The following is a 21351-nucleotide window of genomic DNA, read 5'->3' as shown; positions in this document are numbered from 1 at the left end:
CACACACACACACACACACACACACACACAAACTTCAAAAAGTTGCGGAGTCAAGTTTTGATGCATCCATGGACTTAACAGAATTCTATACGTCCCACTCTATTTTTACCTTTTAAGGTTTTATTGTTTTATTCTACCAACTCTTTAATCTATTAGAAATCATATATAATACTTCTATCAATTAATTAATTAATTAATTAACATTTTAGTTGTTGACCTCACCTTGGCTCCTTCTCCCACAGTTCTTCATCCCATTCCTCCTCCCCCTTGCCTCTGTGAGTGCTCCCCCTCACCAAACCTTCCCCTTCCCTGGAGCCTCAAGCCTCTCACAGATTAAGCACATCTTCTCCCACTAAGGCCTGACTAGGCAGACCTCTGCTATTTTGTGCCATAGGCCTTGGATTGGCCTGTGTATGCTCCTGGTTGGTAGCTCAGTCTCTGGGAGCTCCCTGGGGTCTAAGTTGAGACAGCTGGTCTTCCTATGGGGTCACCTTTGGCTTCTTCAATTCTTCCTGTAGTTCAAACATAGATGTCCCCAACTTTAGTCCAGTGGTTGGGTGTAGGTATCTGCTTCTGTCTCAGTCAGCTGCTGGTAGGGCCTCTCAGAGGACAGTCATGCCAGGCTCCCATCTGTAAGCACATCATAGCATCAGTAATAGTGTCAGGCCTTGGTGCACCCTCCCCACCATGAGATGGATCCCAAGTTGGGCCAGTCATTGGACAGCTTTTCCTTCAGTCTCATCTCCATTTTTTGTCCCTGCAATTCTTTTAGAAAAGTAGAGTTCTGTGTCAGAAATTTTGACTATGTGTTAGTAACCGTCTACCTCCACTTGAAACTCTATCTATTGGACGTGGACTCTTCAAGTTCCCTCTCCCCAATGTTGAGCATTTTGGCTAAGATCGCCCCCATTGAGTCCTTAGAGTCTCCCACCTCCTGGGTCTCTGATACATTCTAGATGGTCACCCCCATGTCCCACCCCTGAGGCTGCTTATCTCCATTTATTCTCTTGTCCCTCTGGACTTCTTTCCTATTCCCACCAAACCATATACCTTATCCTGTTCTCCCTTTCCCCTTTCCTCCCTCTCTCCCACTCAGGTCCCTCCCGCCATTCCTTTGCCTCCTGTGATTATTTCCTTCCCCCTTCTAAGTGGAATTGGAACATTCTCACTTGGGTCTTATTACTTGTTACACTTCTGTACTTTTCTAGCCATTTTCTAGCATGGTATGTATCAGTGAGTACATACCATGCATGTCCTTTTGAGTCTGAGTTACCTCACTCAGGATGGTATTTTCTAGTTCCATCCATTTGCCTGCAAAATTCATGATGTCCTCGTTTTTAATAGCTGAATGGTCTGAATAGTATTCCATATTGTAACTGAACCACATTTTTTGTATCGTTCAGTTGAGGGACATCTGGATTGTCTCCAGCTTCTGTTTATTAAGTCTGGTATGGACATGGTCATTTATTGTTTGTAAATTATATACATATACACTATGTGCAGCCCAGTGTATTAGTTGAAGAATGAAATGGTAGATGCTTCCTAAGTTCTGCAGGTCTCATTTGCCTCTTCAATAAAACAGAGTGCTGACCGTGAGTACTGAATCTCCTCCCAGTCTTTAAGAAGCATAAATTGCAGCATTGCCAAGTGTTTGTTCCATATAATAACTTAAGTATCTTTGTGAACACTGACTCTGCTCTTGTTTATACTTTGAGGTTTTTTTAATGGCTACCACATAGATACAGACCTTGTCCCCAAAGTGGATATACAGCTGAAGTTACCTATCTTACTGAAGGTAAAGGACAGAGCACAAGTCAGGTACTATAATATAACAATTTTAATTTTTCTGCTATCACAAAATAAAGTTCAGACTGAGGATGTAATCTTATTTGGTTTATCAAACACTAGAATCTGATAGGTTATAATTCCCAAGTCAACTCAGCATGGGCCTTTAGGTTTAATGAAGCTAGTCACTCACTGCCATGAAAACACCTTAGTTCCATCCTTTATGCCTGTCTTGCATTCTCATCTTCCTACCTAAAGTTTCCTTTTCACAGTCTAGTTCTGTACTTTCTGTGCTAATCCTTTATTTCCTTTGATAGTATGGTTCATACCTTTGTGTGTGTGTGTGTGTTTAAGTAGCTTACAGGCCAAGTGTCATGTAAATCATGTAAATATACATTCATTAAGTGAACTGATTAGTAGTGTCTATTAATCTTTGAGATTTGCCTAGAACATAATACAACTCCATCAATGTGTGCAATTGAGTAGCTTTCATTTTTAATGTGTCAATTTTCCTGATCTTTGTAAGATATGGAATTACTTGTTTCCCCCCTCATTTTGTATCTAAAAACCATTTTGCTAACCATCTTAATTAAAATATTGTCTTAAAATCATAGCATAAAAGATTTCTAAAGTCTTGTTGGCCAAACCCTTTCTTTGGGTTTGGATGGATCATTGTTGGACCATTGATGGGTCCTGTGTAAATGACATGCTAAATGGAAGCCATGTTAAGTACTGCTATAGTAGTTATCTGGTTAGCTTCATTCAGCTCTATGTCTTCTTGCATGACGAGATAGCCTGGACGGTGGAGATAATGGAACCTGTGCCAGATTTGATGGCTCTTCTATGAAAAGCCACCATTTTTTGCCTCCCCAAAAGTGCTGCTTGGGCTGCAGCTGTCCCACCAATCACCACACCCAGGCCCACTCAGCTCCCTTCTGGCACTGAAGACAGCAACAGTGACTGCTCAGCCACCTTTACTTCAGATAAGCATGGCTTGGAAATACTATCTTTAGAGGTGATGAGTTTTTGTTTGGATAGAATGATGACTAGTATAAAGCCCACACATACTAAAGAGCCTCAGAGTACAAAATAATTATTGGGAGAAGTTTGAGAGGAAAGTGGAAAAGCATCAGGACAAACATTATCCACAAAGCTTAAGGCCCAGTCCTTGCTGCTAATGGATCTGCCTGTTGTTGTTGTTGTTGTGGTGGTGGTGGTGGTGGTGGTGGTGGTGGTGGTGGTAATGGTTGTGGTTGTTGTTGTTGCTGCTGCTGCTGCTAGGTAGCATTGGTGCTGATCATACTCTCATTCTCTTCCTATTTTTTTTCCATTTTAGACTTTATTAACTCTTTCTGGTTTGGCCAGAAGAGACTTTATGTATCGTCTTCTGTGAACAACCAAAGGCAGATATATGCTTTGTTTACATCTTGGTTTGTGATATATAGCCTTTGGATTACTGAGGGTCTCTTTATGTCCCTCCATGTACAACAATATAAAAAGAATAAAAGGAATGTTTTCTACCTGAATGGATAGATATGTTCTGACTCAGACTCCATGGTGTGAGAATGCTCATTTGCCTTGATAAACTAAGTTGCAAAGAATACCTCCTTCTAGGCTGCAGAGTAGCTCTTCTTATTCTTAAATGAGTCATTTTAACTAATGGTCTCTTTGTTGTAAATTGAGTAAAAATTGTTTCCCATAAGCTTGTGTATTTGTATGCTTGGTCCCCAGATGATGGCACTTTTCTTGAAGATTATGGAACTTCTAGGGGAAGCCTCTAGAGCAAAATGTTTATTGGTGGTAGACTTTGAAGTTTTAGAGTCAAGGCCCAATTCTTGCTGCTCTCTGCTTCCTTAATTCGGATAGAGCGTAGCCAGGTCCTTCACACACCTGCCATCATGCCTTCCTGCCATATTGGACTGTATCCCTTGGTAATCCCTAATTCCCATCAAGTCTTTATTCACAACAATGAGGAAAGTAACTAACACAGAGATTTGTTATGGAATAATAAGGCCTGACCACATGGCTGCTGCTAGCCTACCGAATAGGTTTCTGGGAGGAAAGTGCAGGAATCTAGAGTAGGAATAGAAAGATGTGAGTACTATAAACAAACCTTTACTGGCTCATCTGTTTGGAGTTCAGAAGACCAGAATGCCAAAAGAAATGTGGACCAGTGGAGGACCAACTAACTTTTGGAGGTTCAAAGGGGAACAAGGATTCCATTGAGTTGGGTCAGAGACAATTTATGTCATAGACTGCCAAATCCAACGTGGTTGAATTCAGCCTTTCTATGTCCAGAGAATTTCAGAAAATCTGAACTTGAAAGTAATAAACTGAACTGATAGGGGGGAAATGTCAAAATTGTATGGTATTTAGACTGTGTTATGGTTATTATTTATTGCTCTTATCTAGGTCTATAGTCTAGCAGCTAGTGGAACAGAAAGTTTTGAAAACTGTCTAGTTTTTTCGGGAAAGTGAGAGCTTACAGTTATATGCAAGACTGTGACTGATATGGCAAGTATAAACATTAGAGATTAGCACCATTAAGAAAAAAATCTTGTGCTATGTACAGAGACAAGAGAAAAGGTAACCTAAAGGTGAGGCTTTACCCATAGTAGGCTCTACCCTGTGAAAATGGAAATTCACTTTTAAGACTAAAGTCTAAACTGAGAATACTACTGAATGTATTGCCCCTCAGAAACAACTGTCTCTGTAAGTGTTTCCATAGGGTCAGAATGCAAAGCTGATACAGCTTCATCTTGAGTTGGTTGGAGGTCTTGGCAGCACTATGTTTTCGCAGTTGTATGAGCATGGGAGATGCAAGAACAAGAGACTCAATAAAGCTTTTGCCAAGATTTCTGAAGGCTACTGAGGCCACGAAATGTATCACAGAGTTGGAATCTCTGCAAATGAGGCCCCAAGAAAGAAATATATGAGGCTGTAAGGTTGAAGATTGGCTTATAAAGAAAGCCTTGTGTGGAAGATACCAGAACCACAGGGTTCCTCTACAGGAAAGCCTGGAGCAGGGAGTGGAGGTAGCGAAGAGAGAGGCTATGTGTGCTACAGGCAGTGAAGCAGGAGAGACGGGACTGCTGGAGCCCTTTGGACCACAGGTGATACCATCATGAGTTTCAGATGCTGGACATGAAGCTGTAGGATTTGGAGTTTGTCTTCCTGGGTTTTGGTCTTACGTTTGCATAATCTTTCCCTTCTATATCCCCATTCCTCCATTTCGAGATGTAGATAGTTACTCTGTACTATTGTGTGTTAAAAGTATTTAACTTGCTTTTTTTATTGTACAGGGGTTCACAGTTAAGATATTTCTATGAGCCTCAAAGATGACCATGACCCTATGGGAAAATAGAGCAGAATGGTCTAGTTTATTTAAAAAATGTTATAGACGTGTGTGTTTGAACACTCAGTTTCCAGCTAGTGACATTCTTTAAAATGCTGTAGTACCTGAATGGAGTCCTCACTAGAGGACTCTGGTCAGTGGTAGACCCTTGGGTTTCATATTTATAGTTGAGCATCACGTTCAGTTTTGCCTCTTCTTCCTGATGGTTTACAGCAGTGTCCAGTGTTCCTGTCACCACGCTCTCCCTACTGTCCAACCGTAAAAAACCCTCTGAAGTTGATTCTTGTCAGATGTTAGGTCACAGGAGTATGAAAGTGACACATGCACTATTCACCTTTTAGTTCTAAGAACACTGTCTATGACAAGGGCATAGTGGGCTTTGAAAGAAACTAATTCCTTCTTAAACATCACAGAAAGTGATTAGAATTATTTTCTTGGACACAAGGATATCTTAGTCCCACGAAGTGTAATACACAACGTGGTATCTGAGGAGAACATATAAGCTAAGTTGTAGACAAGTTCATGGAGGCCCCTCACAGTATTCCACAGCATAGATGACCTGGAGCTTCTGCAGGCATTGAGGCTGAAGTATCCTCATAGGGGCCTGCCTCCATCAGCAGCTGGGAGAATGCTGCAAGCATGAACTGAGACCTGCCTCTATGTACAGTCACAAGTCAGCCAGCTGCAGAACCATCTGAGAACACTTTATCACTTGAAATTATAATAAATATAGCATTCAACATTTTGCTCATGGGAATAATTGCAGTAGCCAAAGCCATCTCTTTACCAACTAGTAAACTAGTTCAGTTAGGTCAATTGAACTAAACTGAGTTTAGGCAGCTGGTTTAAGTTAATCTGGTTAACTTCACTGTGTTAACTTAATTAGTTTGGTCACATTACTTAAGCTAAGCTAAGGAAAGTGGGTGAAGGACAACCTTTAGCCCCAATCCTGTTTCATCTCATCCGTTTCCCAGGTAGGCAGGAATGCTTGGTTCCTTGGATCTGCACATCTTAGAAATCTATTCCAGGAGTCAGGCATAACAATTCTAAAATTTAAAAATAGTCCTAAGTAATGAACTGGGCTAAAGCCAGCTGACCAATTTGTAAATGAATGCCTTAAATAAGACTGTGTGTTTACACACAATCTACATATAACATAATCTAAACGTATAGTGCATACAAAAATATAACAGTACTGTCATTGAAAAATAAATAAGAGATTTCTGTATGATAGCCATAAGCTTATCTTCACTTCAAAAGTTTATAGATTAAAAAAAATTATAAAAGAAGAAAATGTGTGCAAGGATATATTAAGTGTTTTCACCTTTTAGAGAAGGATAGAATATTGCTGTTGTAAGAAAAATCTAAAGCATGAAACAAAAACTTAATATATATCTAAATGGAGGGTATTTTGTTTATTACTTCATCATGGCGAGTCAGAAATCTGTCTTTCTGTGGAAGGTTATATGTACAGGTTTGCATGCATATTTATGTATGTTTGTACAAATATACACGATCAATATCAGCTTTATTTCTCTGTCATTTTCTATCTTAATTTTTGAGAGGGGGTGTATGTCTTGGAACCTGGAGCTCGCATATCGACTGGGCTAGCTGGATAAAGAGCTCCAGGGACTCGCCTGCCTCCACCCTCAGCACTGGTGGTGCCACCTCAGTCTGTGTGTGGTTTCTGGGGATCTGGACTCAGGTCCTCATGCATGTTCAACAGATACTTTGTTTTGATGCATATAAGAAGGAATCTTCTGTCTTTCTCCAAGTCTCTTGAGCAAGTCTCAAGATGTGGTCCCAGATCAGTATAATCAACATCCCCTGGAATTTGTTAGAAATGTACATTTGTGTGCCCTCTCTATTTCAGACCTACAGCATCAGAAGCTCTAGAGGTAGGGCCCGTGATATTTTTAGCACTGCATGCAGACAACTCTAGAGTTTGAGAATCAGTGCTCTGAATATGTAACCCTCACCCCTTCCTAGCAGAGGATTTGGGGAATGTAAATTCAATTTATAAACCCAAAGTCTCAGTGCCTCACCCATACTCTCGATCCTGTGCAATTCAGGCTGCTTCTTTAATGTGCTTGGGAATGAACCATGTTTTGCCTTGAGTGACACGGAAGAGATTGTCGTTAGCATTTAAATTACTTCATGTTATGAGACTTTCCTTAATTACTGTGTTCTTAGTCGCTGAGGCTTTATTGAAAGGACCTGTGCTAGCATTAATAAGTGCAAACAAAGTGGAAGGTCCCGAGGTTAATGAGATAATAAAACATTAATCTGTGTTTCTTCTTTAATGTAAAATAGAGACCCATCGGGTTCACTTTATCTACACTACATTTGTCATTCCAGGAAGAACAAAGTATGCTAGCCATGGAGGACGAGGGCACAGTACAACTCCCACTGGAGGGACACTACAGGTAAACAGATGTTTAAAACACCACAGGTAGAGTCCTAGAATGTGCTGGTTATACTCAGCTTAAGAATTTCATACCACACTGAAATGAAAGTTATTCAGGTTGTGTTAAAACAACAACAACCTAAGACCAAAAAATAAATTCTAGGTTCCAGTACGCCCTGCCAGCAATCACTGTGCAGCAAAATAAATAAAATGAAGCATGGTGCCGTGAACTAGCGCTCTCTCTCTCTCTCTCTCTCTCTCTCTCCCTCTCTCTCTCTCTCACACACACACACACACACACACACACACAGACAAACACACACACCGACACTCACACAGACACATACACACACACACCGACACTCACACAGGCACATACACACACACACTTAAAATACCCTTTATTGAGGAGGGTCAGTATGTTTTCAAGTGAATTCTCTGGGAACTAGTTTTATGACATGTCATTCCAAAAGGGCTCAGTAGTTAAATTGAAAGTGGTCCAAACTGAATGCTAGCTTGAAATTCACAAATAACCTTTACATGTGAGATAATAAAAATAGAACTGCCCCCCTTAAAGCTTAATTTTGCTTAAATCAGAATTTTCTAAACCCTTTTCCCCATAAGACAGTCTCCTAATATCATGAGATATTTGTTTTTCATGTGATGCTTTCTTGGAAATTGGTTGATCTCCTATTCTGAGATTCTAGGAAGTTCCATTTTCAAGGAGGCTGGAGGAAATAAACACGTATTTTCAGACTGAACAAGGCTGGGTCCTGGTGCTTTTTTCAATAACTGGTGGATTTGTTGTCCTCTTGTGAACAGCCACCAATGGAGGTGACATGAGGCTAGCTCGGGAGTTTTGTTAATATGATTTTTTTCATAGCTATATGTACTAAAAAAATAGTGCTATTTTCTTAGTTACAAAAGTTGTTGATTAGTTTATGCTGCCATTTGATTATGTTTTTAACTCTTGGGAAGTTTTAAAGCATCATAAATGTTTTCTTTAATTGTTGTAAATTTAAAGTATGAAAACAGGACAAAGCTAAACAAACCATCAGCATAGAACCTAATACTGTAGGTTCCCCAGCCCTGGGGAAGTGCTCTGCCAAAGTCACAGGCTGCATTCACTCTCACACAAATAATTACTGAGTATGTAGGCTGCATTCATATTCAAGCAAATAATTACTGAGTACCTGCCATGTGTCCCACTCTGGATGACTTTTGAGAAAGCAGCTGTTAGCCAGTGTTCTAGAATCCTGCTGTCACATACAGTATATCCAAGTAGAATAAAGGATAAAGGCAGAACACAAAAACATGAACAGTTAATACAGAGTTGTACATGGCAAAAAGAAGGATAGAAAGACAAAGAAAACAACTGGAGAGGCAGAATGACAATTTAAAATACTTGCAGCATGGGCATGCCTGAGCAGTGTAATTAGAACAGAGTTGACAACAAAAGTCTGAGATCTGGGATGGATTAAGAAAACAGTAGCCCAACTCTATCTATACATTAGAATATTTTCTTTAGATTTTTCAGATACTTTAAATTGAGGAAGTTGACTTACGTGGGTTGTTACTCCTTTGATGTCACATATCAGATAACCTGCATATCACACATTTACATTATGATTCATACCAGTAGCAAAATTACATCAAGTAGCAATTAAGTAATTTTATGGTTGTGGGTCACCACATGAACTATATTAAAGGGTCTCAGTATTAGGAACGCTGAGCTTCTCTAGACCATTCGAGAACAGTCTGGAGGCTATTAGAATGTGGGGACAGAACAGTAAGCAGATGTAAGATAACAAGAGGTGAGGCCAGAAGGAAAGGAAGGCACAGAGTATTGTAGGCATCTGAAACAGTGGCAGCCGCTGCAGGGTCAGAGGAGATGAAGAGAGGAATCTGCCTCGCTGTAAAGGATAGGAGCAAGTGACTGAGCAATAGACACATGGGAACTGATCGCTGTGATCTGGAATGGATTAAGAGAACTGTAGCCCAAAGCTATTTCTATACAACTCTCTATATTAATTATGAAAAATGTGCTATTATAATAAACAAAATGGAGTATTATTCAACCTTAAAAGAAGAGAAGTTTAGGCATATATTTAGACATCTTGAACTAGAAGGACACTTCCAAATGAAGTAAGCCAGTCACACACATACACACACACAAACCACTGTGTGATCCATTTTCCATGGGCCACAAACAATAGACATGGAACATGCAGTGTAGGTTGCCGGGGCCAGGAAAAGGAGGAAGAGGAGAGTTGTTGTTTAATAGATACAAAATTCAGCTTGATAAGATGAAAGAATTCTGGAGACAGATGCTAGTTGTAGGCTATAAGTTGTAAATGTCTTTTATTACTTTTCATTGTATGTTTTAAAATATTTAAGATGAAAACTTTATGTTTTATGTGCTTTGCTATTAAAAGTTTGATAAAATTTTTTACAAACTTATAAAATTGTTCTATATTCATCTTCCCTAACTGAATGCCCCATCTTTCATTTTGGGTAAACTCCTATCTAGAGATGACCCATCTGTGATCAATATTTCTGATGAAATGTCAAAGACCGCCATGTGGGGGAACCTTCTAGTTACTGCTGACAACTCAAAAGAAAAGGAGTCACGCTTTCCTTCTAAAAGGTTGGAATTTTGAAGTAATGTTATATTAATGTTAATGCTTTGTGGGATAAATTTGCCAGATTTATTCAGTAGATATTATTGATTTTAATCATTTAAAGTTAAAATATTTCAGAATTTTTTCTAAAGGGAGAATGATAATTTTTACAAGCATTTTGCTTCTCAGTGTCTTCCTTTCAAATTAAAGCTCCACTCCAAAACGACAGTGGGGGGGAAATGGAGCTATCGATGACCCCAGTGCATGATGATTGTGAACATTCATTCTGGCCCACTCTTTCTTTGTGTGGTTTCATGGATCTCTTCATCACACACTCAGGACTACTGTAGGTCCCAGACCACATTCCCCACTTCCTGTTCCTTTGTGGCAATGATTTGGCACATGTAACGGTCATTCTACATTTAGTTGATTTCCAGTTCCCAATTTTCAAGTTCCCGACAAGCTCCCCTAACCTTACCCTGGACATCCATCCGTTCTCGTCAGCCCGTAGACATGTAAGCAGTCCTGCAGCTGTGCATGCTGGTTTTAAGTAGTAAGAGAATCCTTGTATTTCAGTTGAAATATAAATGAGTTTGGACCATACCATGCAACCATCTTAGATGCTGAACAAAAGAAGAGGAAATTCCTGTGTTACACTAGTTTTGCTTCTCATAAGAAAATGGTGGATGTTTGGGGATGGTATGATAATGATTTAATTTATTTATTTTTATAACCTTACATTAACTTTTCTACTTAATTTTTATATTACATTCTTTTATCATAAGCTCCCCTTCTTAATCACTCTAGAAGCTGATTCCCCAAAGGTAAGAGCTTTTCCCTCAAACCTATTCCCTGGTTGCATTTCCTTATGTTAAGTGGTGTCTTCTGGAATCCTGGTCAGCCTGTGTAATCTGTGTGAGTTTTGGGGAGGCAAAAGGCCTGGAGACTTGGACTCCAATCCAATATCCAATATGTGGTGGTTTATATCTATGCAGTTCTTTAAGGGGCTCTGAAAGATAAGGAAACATTTTTCCCTTAACATATGCAAGTGTATCACATACAAAACAACAGACCTTACAGAACCATACTCAGCAAGTAATGGTAGCAAATTGCTAGATTGGGAAAAGAAAATTTGTCCCTTTAATTTTGAAAATTGCAAATCTGGGAGCTTCTATTCATGTTGCTGTGGTACATCTAAATTTTTAAACTTCATGAAACACAGTTGGAGCCATGGGCCAGATAGACTACATTAGTCTTGGGGAAGGGGGAACCTCTTATTGCAAGTTTTTGTCACCCCAAAATGGCATGCTGCTTCAGTGTCATCTCTGTAGCAAGCAGAGTAAACAAGACAGCAACCATCGTCACCCCAGAAGCTGGGGTGGTCTTTCCTTCCTCTCTCTCTCCTTTCTCTCTTCCATTGCTTGACTAAATCCTGCTGACTGCTTTCTCTAAATTTCTTTAAAACTTAGACCAAAAGAGGCTGATACAAGCTTCTTAACAGGCTATTTCTGATACTTTTGAATGATGTCTTTGAACAGGGCTTCAAAACCAGCATGTATTCCCTTGCTTGGATTGAGCAGCAGTAATGTTCATTCTAAAACATGATTTAGCATTCTTTGTTCAAAATCCTAGTTAGAGTCCCTTGGAGTCATCCTCGCAGTCATTTGTGTTTTGTCGGAACTCTTAAAAGAAAATCAGAGTAAGAGGAGAGCAATTTGAGCCCATGGACAGTAAAAATTAGCATTTCTTCCATTTATTTTAAAATATGAAATATAGGTTGGTGGACTCAAAATAAAATGCCAGTCATGGGAACTAAGTGGAGAATCTGAGACAAACTTACAAATGCTTTTCATCGTGAACTACGGAGGCCCATAGTCCAAACTCTTCTTGGTTTTCTTTGTATTGAGCAAAGGTTTTATAATGTGATACTGTATGTACTTCTTAAAGTCACTATTAAGGACAAATGTTGCCATTTACTGGAAAACCTAGTTGTTTTAAAAGTCTCGTTCTAAGGAGACCATTATTCATACTAGTGTAGTCATGTATTTCTTGTTTTCTCTTTAAAAAACACATATTCATTCTGATATAACTTCAATTATATAATGAAAGTTAAATCTCTCTCTCTCTCTCTCTCTCTCTCTCTCTCTCTCTGTGTGTGTGTGTGTGTGTGTCCCATGTTTTCCTTGAACCTGTAATGATGTCCCTTAATGTGCTTCTTTGCAGAGCGCTTTTCTTCACTCTTTGATGTGATATAATTCACATCTGTTGGTTGATAGTGTCTTCCATTGCTCAACAGTACAAACACTGAAAAAAAGGAAGTGGCTTTGAGAAATTCTAAACCCATCAATATTAATAGCAATGATACCCTTCCAAAACAACTGCTATTCCTCAACGTCTGCTGGAGACAGTGAAATATGACAAAGGAACTCTGCACATATGCTGGATGGCAGACAACCCACTTGTCAAAACCAAAAATGACCTACAGATGAGGTTCCTGAGACCCCTATCTCTTGTGACCTAAGCTGGCTCCACACAGCCCTCGATCCACCCCTTCCCCCCTCCAGTTATTTTCCATTTTGTTCCTTTCTATAGTGTACCTCAGAAGCTTAATTACCTGTGCAAATGAGGTTTAGAACAGCAATATCTTATCATTTGTTCTGCTTACATTTTGTTTTTAGAAATATCGTGTATGGTTTGACTGGGAGTAGAGGCTAGGAGCTGGTTGCGATTCCAGCTTATCTTGAGGATGTCTGCTTTGATCCTGGTAGAGCAGTATGATGCATACATGCTAAAAGCTCCTCTACAGCCTCTTACTTTATGGACTTAAATTTTAGTTTCACCTTTTGGCTGCCTTGCTGCAAACTAACACGAAATATAAACCATAAATTATGAAGTTCTCAGAACTAACATTTAAACTCAACACTCGAAGTCCAAGAAAAACATAAGATTAAAAACTGGATCAGTCTCTAAGCATGACAATTTATATGTTACACTTGTAAGAACTCTTTCAAGCAAGGTAGAAGTGAAAAGATGCTCCTGGGGAACTCCTTATCGGTCACTCCAAAAAAGTGGCCCAGCTTCTCCTGGTATGGCAAAGACTTAAATGGCCTAAACGCAAAGCATTAAGAGAGTTCTTTTCCTATTTGCTAAGCATTCTGTGTAATAATAATATTTTTAAAATCACAAATCCAGTAAGATATTTTTATAATCACACAAGTACTCTGTGAGTCCATTTGTATCCTGCAAAAGCCACCACTGTTGAACATTCAGCAGGTGGTGATTAGCATCTAAACCTTTGCTCTGAACAGTTTAGCAGTAGGTAGCCTGGCTTTCCTGTGTCTGCTCAGCCTTGAATTATGTTACTTGTGTGTGATTCCTGTGTGTCAACTGCTGTCAATAATTCAAAGGATTACCTCTCTTTATATGTATTTTAAATGTGCAAAGTTGATGCCATGGAATACTTGTTATTTCATAACTTTTTTTTAATAATATGTTATTAATATTTTACAAACCATATTTAATTTTATAAAATTATATGCCATCTAGCTGTGACATATTTTTTTTGGTTTCCTACTGTTACACACTTAGACTGCTTCCAATTTTTGTTAGTTTTTATTTTTAAAAGATTTATCATCATCATAATCCTCATCATCATCATCTTTTTCCTCCTCCTCCTTCTTCTCCTTCTCTTCTTCATCATCATTGTCATCATCAATACAGGGTCTTACTATGTAGTTCTCACTGTCCTGGAACTGATATGTAGACCAGGCTGGTCTAGGACTTGGAGAGATCTATCTGCCTTTGACTCCTGCGTTCTGGGCTCAAAGGTGTGTGCTACTATGCCTGGCTCAATCTATTTTATTTTAAATTATACGTATGTGTCTGTGTGTAGGTGTACACTTATGAGTACAGGTGCCCAAGAAGGTCAGAAGAGAGCATAGTAGAGTTAGAGCTGATTCTGAGCCAACTTACATAGGTACTGGCAACTCAACTTGGGTCCTTTGCAAGAACAGCATGTACTCTAAGGCTCTTAACTGCAGAACTAACTCTCCAGTACCTTGTTTTCTTTTTATATTTATATTATATACTATAATAATTAATTTCAATAAGATAAAACAAAAACTAACACATTGGGATTGTAAAAACAAATAAACAGAAGTGAAAGAGCCCAGAGGAAGCACAGGAATCAGAGCTCCATTTGACTGCACACTCAGCAATCCCATTACAAACACTAACCTGGAAGCCGTGATATTTACTCAGAGGAGCTGGTGCAGATCCATACAGGCCCTGTATGGGGTGCTTCTGTCTCTGTGAGTTCATGTGAGCTTTGGTCATAATTTATTTAGAGGGCTTTGTTTTCTTAGTGTCCTTCATCCCCTCTGGCTCTTATACCTTTCTGTATCTTCTGCAGGGTTTCCAGAGCCCCAAGGAGGGGTATTTGATAGAGGCATTCTGCTTTGGGCTGAGTGTTCCGGAGGTCTCTCTCTGCGTAATGTCTGGCTGTGGGTCTCTTTATCTTTTCCTATCTGCTGCTGATGGTAGCTTTTCTGAAGACGGCTGAACCAGGCACTGATCTATGAGCACAGTCATCAGGAGTCATTTTATTGCAACATAGTTTTGTTTTATTTTGTTTTGTTTGTTTCTTTGTTTTATTTTGGAACAGGTTCCATTTTAGACTAGGTCACTAGGGTATTTAGTCGCAGGTTCTTGGTCACCCAAGCAGTGCTGGGTATAGGTTCAGTATTGGCTGGTTACTTCCCCAGGCTCTGTGCCACCATTCCCTAGCATATCTTGCTGGCACAACATTGTAGATTAAAGAGTTTGTGCCCGGATGGGTGTTCCTGTTTCTCTTTTGGTAGCTTGCAGAGAACCTTCCTTTACCAAAGACACTAGAATGTAGGGGTAAAGGCTCCATGTAGGCACCAGCCCAAGGTTGCCTCCACAGCTTCCTATATAGTTTGATAATTCTCTCAAAAACTGTGTCTAGCTCACAATTAGTGAATAACTGCAATGCCTTACAAAATGGATCCCTAAGTATATTTCTTGCAGTGGTACCTATCAGTGCTGAGAAAAGAAGTGTTTTTTCAGTGATGTTAAAAGTATTTTTATGAACTCTTTGAGGTGTCATACAACGTCTTTTGATCATGTTCATACCCAGCCTTCCCCCAATTCCTTTCTGGTACCTCCCAGATCACTACCCCGAACTTCGTCTCCTCTTCTAAGTATTAAGCCATGGACTCCTGTTTATGCTGTGGACAAATCCCCGTGTGTGGGGCCATCCACTGGAGCATGGTTGGCCTATCAGACCAGGCTCCTGCTTCTGCTTCTTTTTCCCTCTCACGTCTGTACTTCCTACATCCTCCTCCTATCCGGGAGTCTCCTTTGCTGTGATTTCTTAGGCCTGAGCCTTTCCTCAACTTCTTGGCAAATACTTGTCAGAACAATATTTGAGTGCCATGGAAGAAGCTTCACCGTCGATTTCTCAGTCGTGTATCAACAGTGGTCCTTTTTCTTTACTCTTGAAATGTCACTTTCTTCTCTTTATGTTTTTAGCTATTTCTTGGCATTATAATATGATTATATCATTTCCCTATCCCTATCCTTCTTTGCAAACCCTTGTGTACCTCTTCCCACTCTCAAATCTATGGAGATATATATATATATATATATATATATATATATATATATCTCAGCCTGATCAATCTGTATAATGTTAATCATGTGTATGTTTTGAGAGCTGACCAACAAGGATAGTTTATCTATTGTGTATTCCTATATCTTCCCAGAATGTCGGATAACATATGTTTATTACAATAAGAAATAACACATATGTGATACATATTTGTTTAAATGAAAGCTTAAAGTTGATTAGCATCTAGAAAAATAGATGTGATAAGAAACCCAGAGAGAGAGAGAGAGAGAGAGAGCATCATATAGTCAGAAAATCCAAAGAAAATATTTTCATAGAGTTCTTTGAGCTGATTATAATACTTCTGCCTCCCCAAATTAATTTCAATGATTATAAATTAAACCATTATAAATTTAATGGTTATAAAACAAAGTCATTATTCCATAATATGAAACACAAATATAATAAAGCAGATCAGGAAGAAGTTTATCTGTGGATCAAGTTGATGTCTAAGTATCTCTCTTTCTCTCCTCTTCCTCCTCCTCCTTTTCTTCCTCCTCCTCCTCCTCTTCCTCTTTCCCCTTCCCTTGCCTCACTACTTGGTGACAAGTGGTGCCAGTGACCATTGAGAAATCATGTACTTATCAAGAAGTTATATGATACCTAAGTTTCAAAGTATTGTACACAAAGCAATTGTCCTTGAGTAGAGGCCACTGTATCTATCCCCTCAGTCTCCTAAAATAGGATACAACATTCCATTTTACAAAAGACAGTATATTAGAAACAGGAATGCCAAAATCAGTATTCTGGAAGTAAGCTACAAGAAGACTCAGAGGCCATATGGTCTAATGCTCAATTTAGTGTTGAAAAAACCCACTCTCAGAGAGATTAAGTCACTGGTTGTAGGTTGCACACCTTGGGAGGCAAAAGTGAGTACCTTTACCTCCACCCTACTCTGCTGGGTTTTATTGGCTCTGTTTGACAGACGTGGCGAGTACAGGTGAAGTCCAAGGACAAGTTAATTTGGAAAGCAGAGTAGCAGACATTTGTCTTATAAAAGGAACATCAAGTAGAGAAAAGTGAGTCATACAGATAGAGAAGTTAAAAATACAGAATTAAGACGCTCAACACATCATGTGCACACTGTCATCTCTTCTCAAAGAAGGAGAAAAGAAAAGGGAAGAAAGTTGCTTCGCTCTGACCTGTAAGGAGTATGTGCTGAGAAGTGTAGCAGGCACACACCCGGGTGCCATAGACACCCGCTCACACCAGCTCTCAGCGCTGGCAGCGTGCCACAGATGGCAGAAGCTCCAGCACTTCTTACCTGATGGCGCCGGGTGGTGGTGACAACTGAGAAGGGCTGTTTCTAGCTTGAATTGGAGAAAAAACAATTTTAAAAGCACACTCTCATAATGTGTTTAAGTTATTGACCACTAAGAAAGATGCACAGGAAAACTCATAAAAAACATAACTTGGTTCCGTTATCACCCAGGGAACAGTCATAAATCCAACAGTACGATCACCTTCAAGTATTTCATAAATGTATATTAAGGGCTGAAGCTAACAGTAAAAAATGTGTCGATTCGATTCGTCTAGTTCAGGGTCTCAGGGGCTGCGTGTAGGTTACTCTTTGTGCCATGAATGTGAAGGGGAACGGAGAGACCTCCAGGCCATGAGACTTTGCCAGACACCGGAAGTACTGGGGGAAGGAGCGTGTTGCTCTCCTGGAAGCATGCCCTTTTAAGTCCAAGCTTCTTTGGTTTGAAGGCTATATTCGAACTCTCCATGGAAACTTCCCTGTGAGAGTAAGAGCACATAATGATAGATGTGGTTCGATAACTCAACAAAAATGGTAGCCACGTTATCGACACAATCACTGGAGAAGTTAACTGGGAGATGAGATTAAGCAGAAGCTTTCCAGGTGTGAGTTTATTCTAGAAGGGAATGAATCATCTCTCTGATATGTAGTCTGAGGGTTTCTCTGTAAACATCGCACAGGTATGTGGAGAACAGCGAGCCATTCTCACAGATGGAAAGATAACACTGTCCTCACCAGAGAGCAAGGTCCAGTCCAGGAACAAAGGAAAAGCTATTTTCAGCAGAGCTAGGAAATCCCCACCCCTACCCCACGCAGCACTTTGTTCTGTCATTTTCTGGTCTACCTTAACATGGAGCATGGTTGGCATTTCACCAGCTTTCAAATATTCGTTTGCCCAAATGAGGACCATGTATTAATCTTGCATGCTTGTAGAATTCTTTGGAAATGTCTTTTTTGTTTCTCCGTGTCTGGTTTTTGTTTGTTTGTTTTTTGTTTTTGTTTTTGTTTTTTTAAATTTCCCCCTCTCTGCAGTTCTTGATTTCTAGCTCACAGAGTGCAGAGGATTTAATTGCTGCTGTGTATCTGCATTGCAGCTCGAAAGAGCAATGCCTGAGAGCTCCTGTATTCCTTTGGGGTTGGTGGGTGGTTAGTATCTGGGTAACAAACAAGCAAATCTCATAATAACCAAGCTGGAGTGTGGTAGTAAACATCTCCCCCCTTTCTGTCTCTCCCTTTAGCACTGAAAGCCGAAAGGAGAAGAAAGCTGACTCAGGGAAAGGCGTTGACAGGGAGACTTGTCTATGACTTGATCTTCAATTTATTTTTTACATATACATATATGAGAAGAGTGTCACAATTATTAATAAAACTGCTTTGATCATGTAATTGTAATCCCTGTCTCCCATCCCAAATCCTCCTTCATACTGTAAGTAGTGCAACTCTTCTTTCTATCTCTGTGTTCAGCCTCTAAGCCGTTGACGCCCTTGTAAGCAGATCCAATAGCTAACGCAAGAGTCTCCGGTGTTACTGCCGTAAGACATTCGCCAACACGGGATTCTCATTGTCGGCATTAGAAGAACAAAGCTTTCTTTAAAAGATAAGTCATATTTGCCTAGTTTGTATTTTCCTACCTTAGTAACCTGAAGATGCCTGATAATTTTATTCAGAAGAATTTTGAAAAGTAGTGTTACTTTTTATTTTTTATGGCTTAGCATTCGTGACTGGTTTTGAAAGACCTGAATCAAAAAGTTACTCTGAAAGCATTTTTAATAATTGTATTTATGTATTTCCTTGAATTTAATATGATACATTTAATACTTAATATCTATTACTTCAAGTCATTTGAGGAAAGAGAACTATTCATACCTTCTTAAAAGACATACTGCAAAGAGTCAAGTAGTGTTTACTTAGAATTCAAGTTGCAACCACGCAGTTAAGTACTAGGCTTGTATTAAATACTTTAGAGATATTTGAAGAGTTTTGTGGGGTTTTTCATTTTAAATCTTTACCAGAAATGTTCTACTGAATTTCTCTCCCATCGACAAGAGTTGCTTCCCAAATACACCTATGACACACATATTTATGGAATGCCACATGGTGCAATGTTGTACATGAGATGCCAGCCCTGACAGCTGTTCCACTGATCATGGTCATGTGCTGCTAAGTTTTGGTTCCTATCACGTTGTCCTGTTAGACCAACAGGTCTCCAACTGTATTTTGTTTTCAAAGTTCTTTTCCACATTTTAACTAAATGCATGTTGTGGAAAAATAGTCTTTGAACTAAAATTTCAGATTCTGTTAGAGAAGGTTATGTAAATATTTCAGTCCATATGAAACGGTCCAACTTTACTAAGTTTATTGAAACAGGAAGGAAGTTATGAATTTTTGAATATTACTAAATAAAATTTTCATTTAATTTTAAATAAATATGATTTAATAAAAAATGAAATATCATAGAGTTTTTAGTTCCTAAAAATTATCAATGATTGACAACCTTATAATAATCTTTCAATCTCCAGGTTTAGAAAAATTCAGAGCCTTCTGGGTTTTATAAATTCTGTGTATTCAATATAAATGCACATAATTGGAAAAATCCTCTTTGCTATTAAGCTAATGAAGGTGAAAGACAACAAAGCCTTCATAACCTTAATATTTTGATATTTTTTTAACAAAAAATTTCCTCACAATCCTTTCCAGAGCCATTTTTAATGAAATATGAGCCAAAATTGTGAGAAGAATTTGCAGTTAGTAAAGTCTGTATTTATAAATGGCAAAGAAAAATGCAAAGCTGTCTGTTCCAAATGTGCTACCTTTGTGTATGTCGTAATAGTGACACTCCATCTAAACATTCACACTGTCTATGACTTAGCAGGCCAATCCCCAAAGCACTCTCCTACCGTCTCCATAGAGTAATATCTGTTCTGTTGAAATGACCAGTGACAGAAATTTCACGTGATCATTGGTTTAAACAAGCAATCAGCCTATGAAATTCTGTATTTCTGAGTATTTTTATAGTAATTTTGTTCTTGTGTGAATTTTAATGCTATCTCTATCTTAATATTTTGAAATCACATAAAATATAAGAAAATGTAGTATTCTATATTTGCTCCTAATTTCAGATTCCTGGTCAAGATTACTGAATATCTTGAATGTAATTTATTGCAATGTTTAAGTACTGTGTAAATGTGACTAGGATATTGTGTTTTTCAAAACTAAAAAAATGTTATGTGGAAATAAATATTTATCCTACCTAATTTTCATGCTTATTTTAAAGTGTGTACAATGTGTCTTGTCTTTATTTTCCCTTCATATTAGACATTAAATCAGGTAAAGTATTTTAATCATCTAAGTATAATATTTAAATTAAGACATCCACACAGTTGAGAAACATTTGTGACATAAACATTTCAGGAGGATTCAAACAACTCTAACCTCATGCCCCTCCCCTATAGAACATGATACAAGTGGTGTTACCCCTGTGGTGGTGGAAGCCCCATGATATAGATCTGTATTATTAGAGTTCATGAATGCCCAATTTTCAACCTGTATGAGAAAAGCATTCCCTAAATGTATCCCTTATGTTTACTTCAGAGATCAAATGAGACCGCAGTTCTTCTGCAGTCATCTAGTAGAGTGTTGTGACAACAATATTTAGAACTCTGCTTGATGGTTAATAATTCTCCTGACTAGTACATTCTCTTGTGATTGCTCCTACTTAATGGCATGCATGTTGTATTGAAATATCTTGGGTGATTCAGGCCTCTACATGCAGACATCCAGTTTGACCAGGACCATTTGTTGAAGTTGTTCTTTTTTCTTTTTTTTTCAGTGTGTATGTCTGGCTTCTTTATCAAAAGTCAGGTGTCCATAGGAGTGTAGATTTATGTCTGGATCTTCAGTTTAATTCCATTGATGAATGTGTCTATTTCTATGCCAATACCATGCTGTATTTATTACTATAGCTCTGTAGTACCACCTGAAGTCAGGAATGGTGAAATCTCCAACAGTTCTTTAGTAGAGGATTGTTTTAATTATGGAGGTGACTCAGACATATAATCTGAGAAAGACCCTTCAATGATGACTTCCAGACCAGTCTCTCAGTCCTTAGGAGTGTGATTCTATCTGCATTGATCTCTCCCGTTTCTATCCCACTAAAGCCAATTTTCTCCTGAATTGTTTTTCTATCATTGACAGACTGATTTCTAACTTTTTAGTATGTCTATCTTGTATAACCAG

General features: G+C 38.8%; 1 protein-coding gene across 24 annotated transcripts in view; it reads left to right on the top strand.

Moving 5' to 3' along the window:
- The window catches only part of Slc4a10 (solute carrier family 4 member 10), a 296786-nt gene extending 276398 nt beyond the window's left edge, over nt 1–20388 (top strand). For 10 of the 24 annotated variants that reach the window (XM_028769142.1, XM_028769136.1, XM_028769128.1 and 7 more), the window contains 4 exons: nt 7499–7566; nt 10078–10194; nt 10954–10992; nt 18354–20388. In XM_028769142.1, coding sequence (XP_028624975.1) covers nt 7499–7566; nt 10078–10194; nt 10954–10966 — 198 coding nt within the window. In that variant the 3' untranslated portion in view covers nt 10967–10992; nt 18354–20388. Of the gene's footprint in view, nt 1–7498; nt 7567–10077; nt 10195–10932; nt 10993–18353 lie in introns of those variants that run through there. The other 14 variants (XM_028769130.1, XM_028769120.1, XM_028769125.1 and 11 more) reach the window with 4 other exon arrangements.
- Nucleotides 20389–21351: the final 963 nt, after the last annotated feature.

The sequence above is a fragment of the Grammomys surdaster genome, unplaced genomic scaffold, assembly GCF_004785775.1.
Source record: "Grammomys surdaster isolate TR1022 unplaced genomic scaffold, NIH_TR_1.0 191, whole genome shotgun sequence".
In the NCBI taxonomy this organism is placed as follows: domain Eukaryota; kingdom Metazoa; phylum Chordata; class Mammalia; order Rodentia; family Muridae; genus Grammomys; species Grammomys surdaster.
This window is presented reverse-complemented; position numbering and strand designations above follow the sequence as displayed.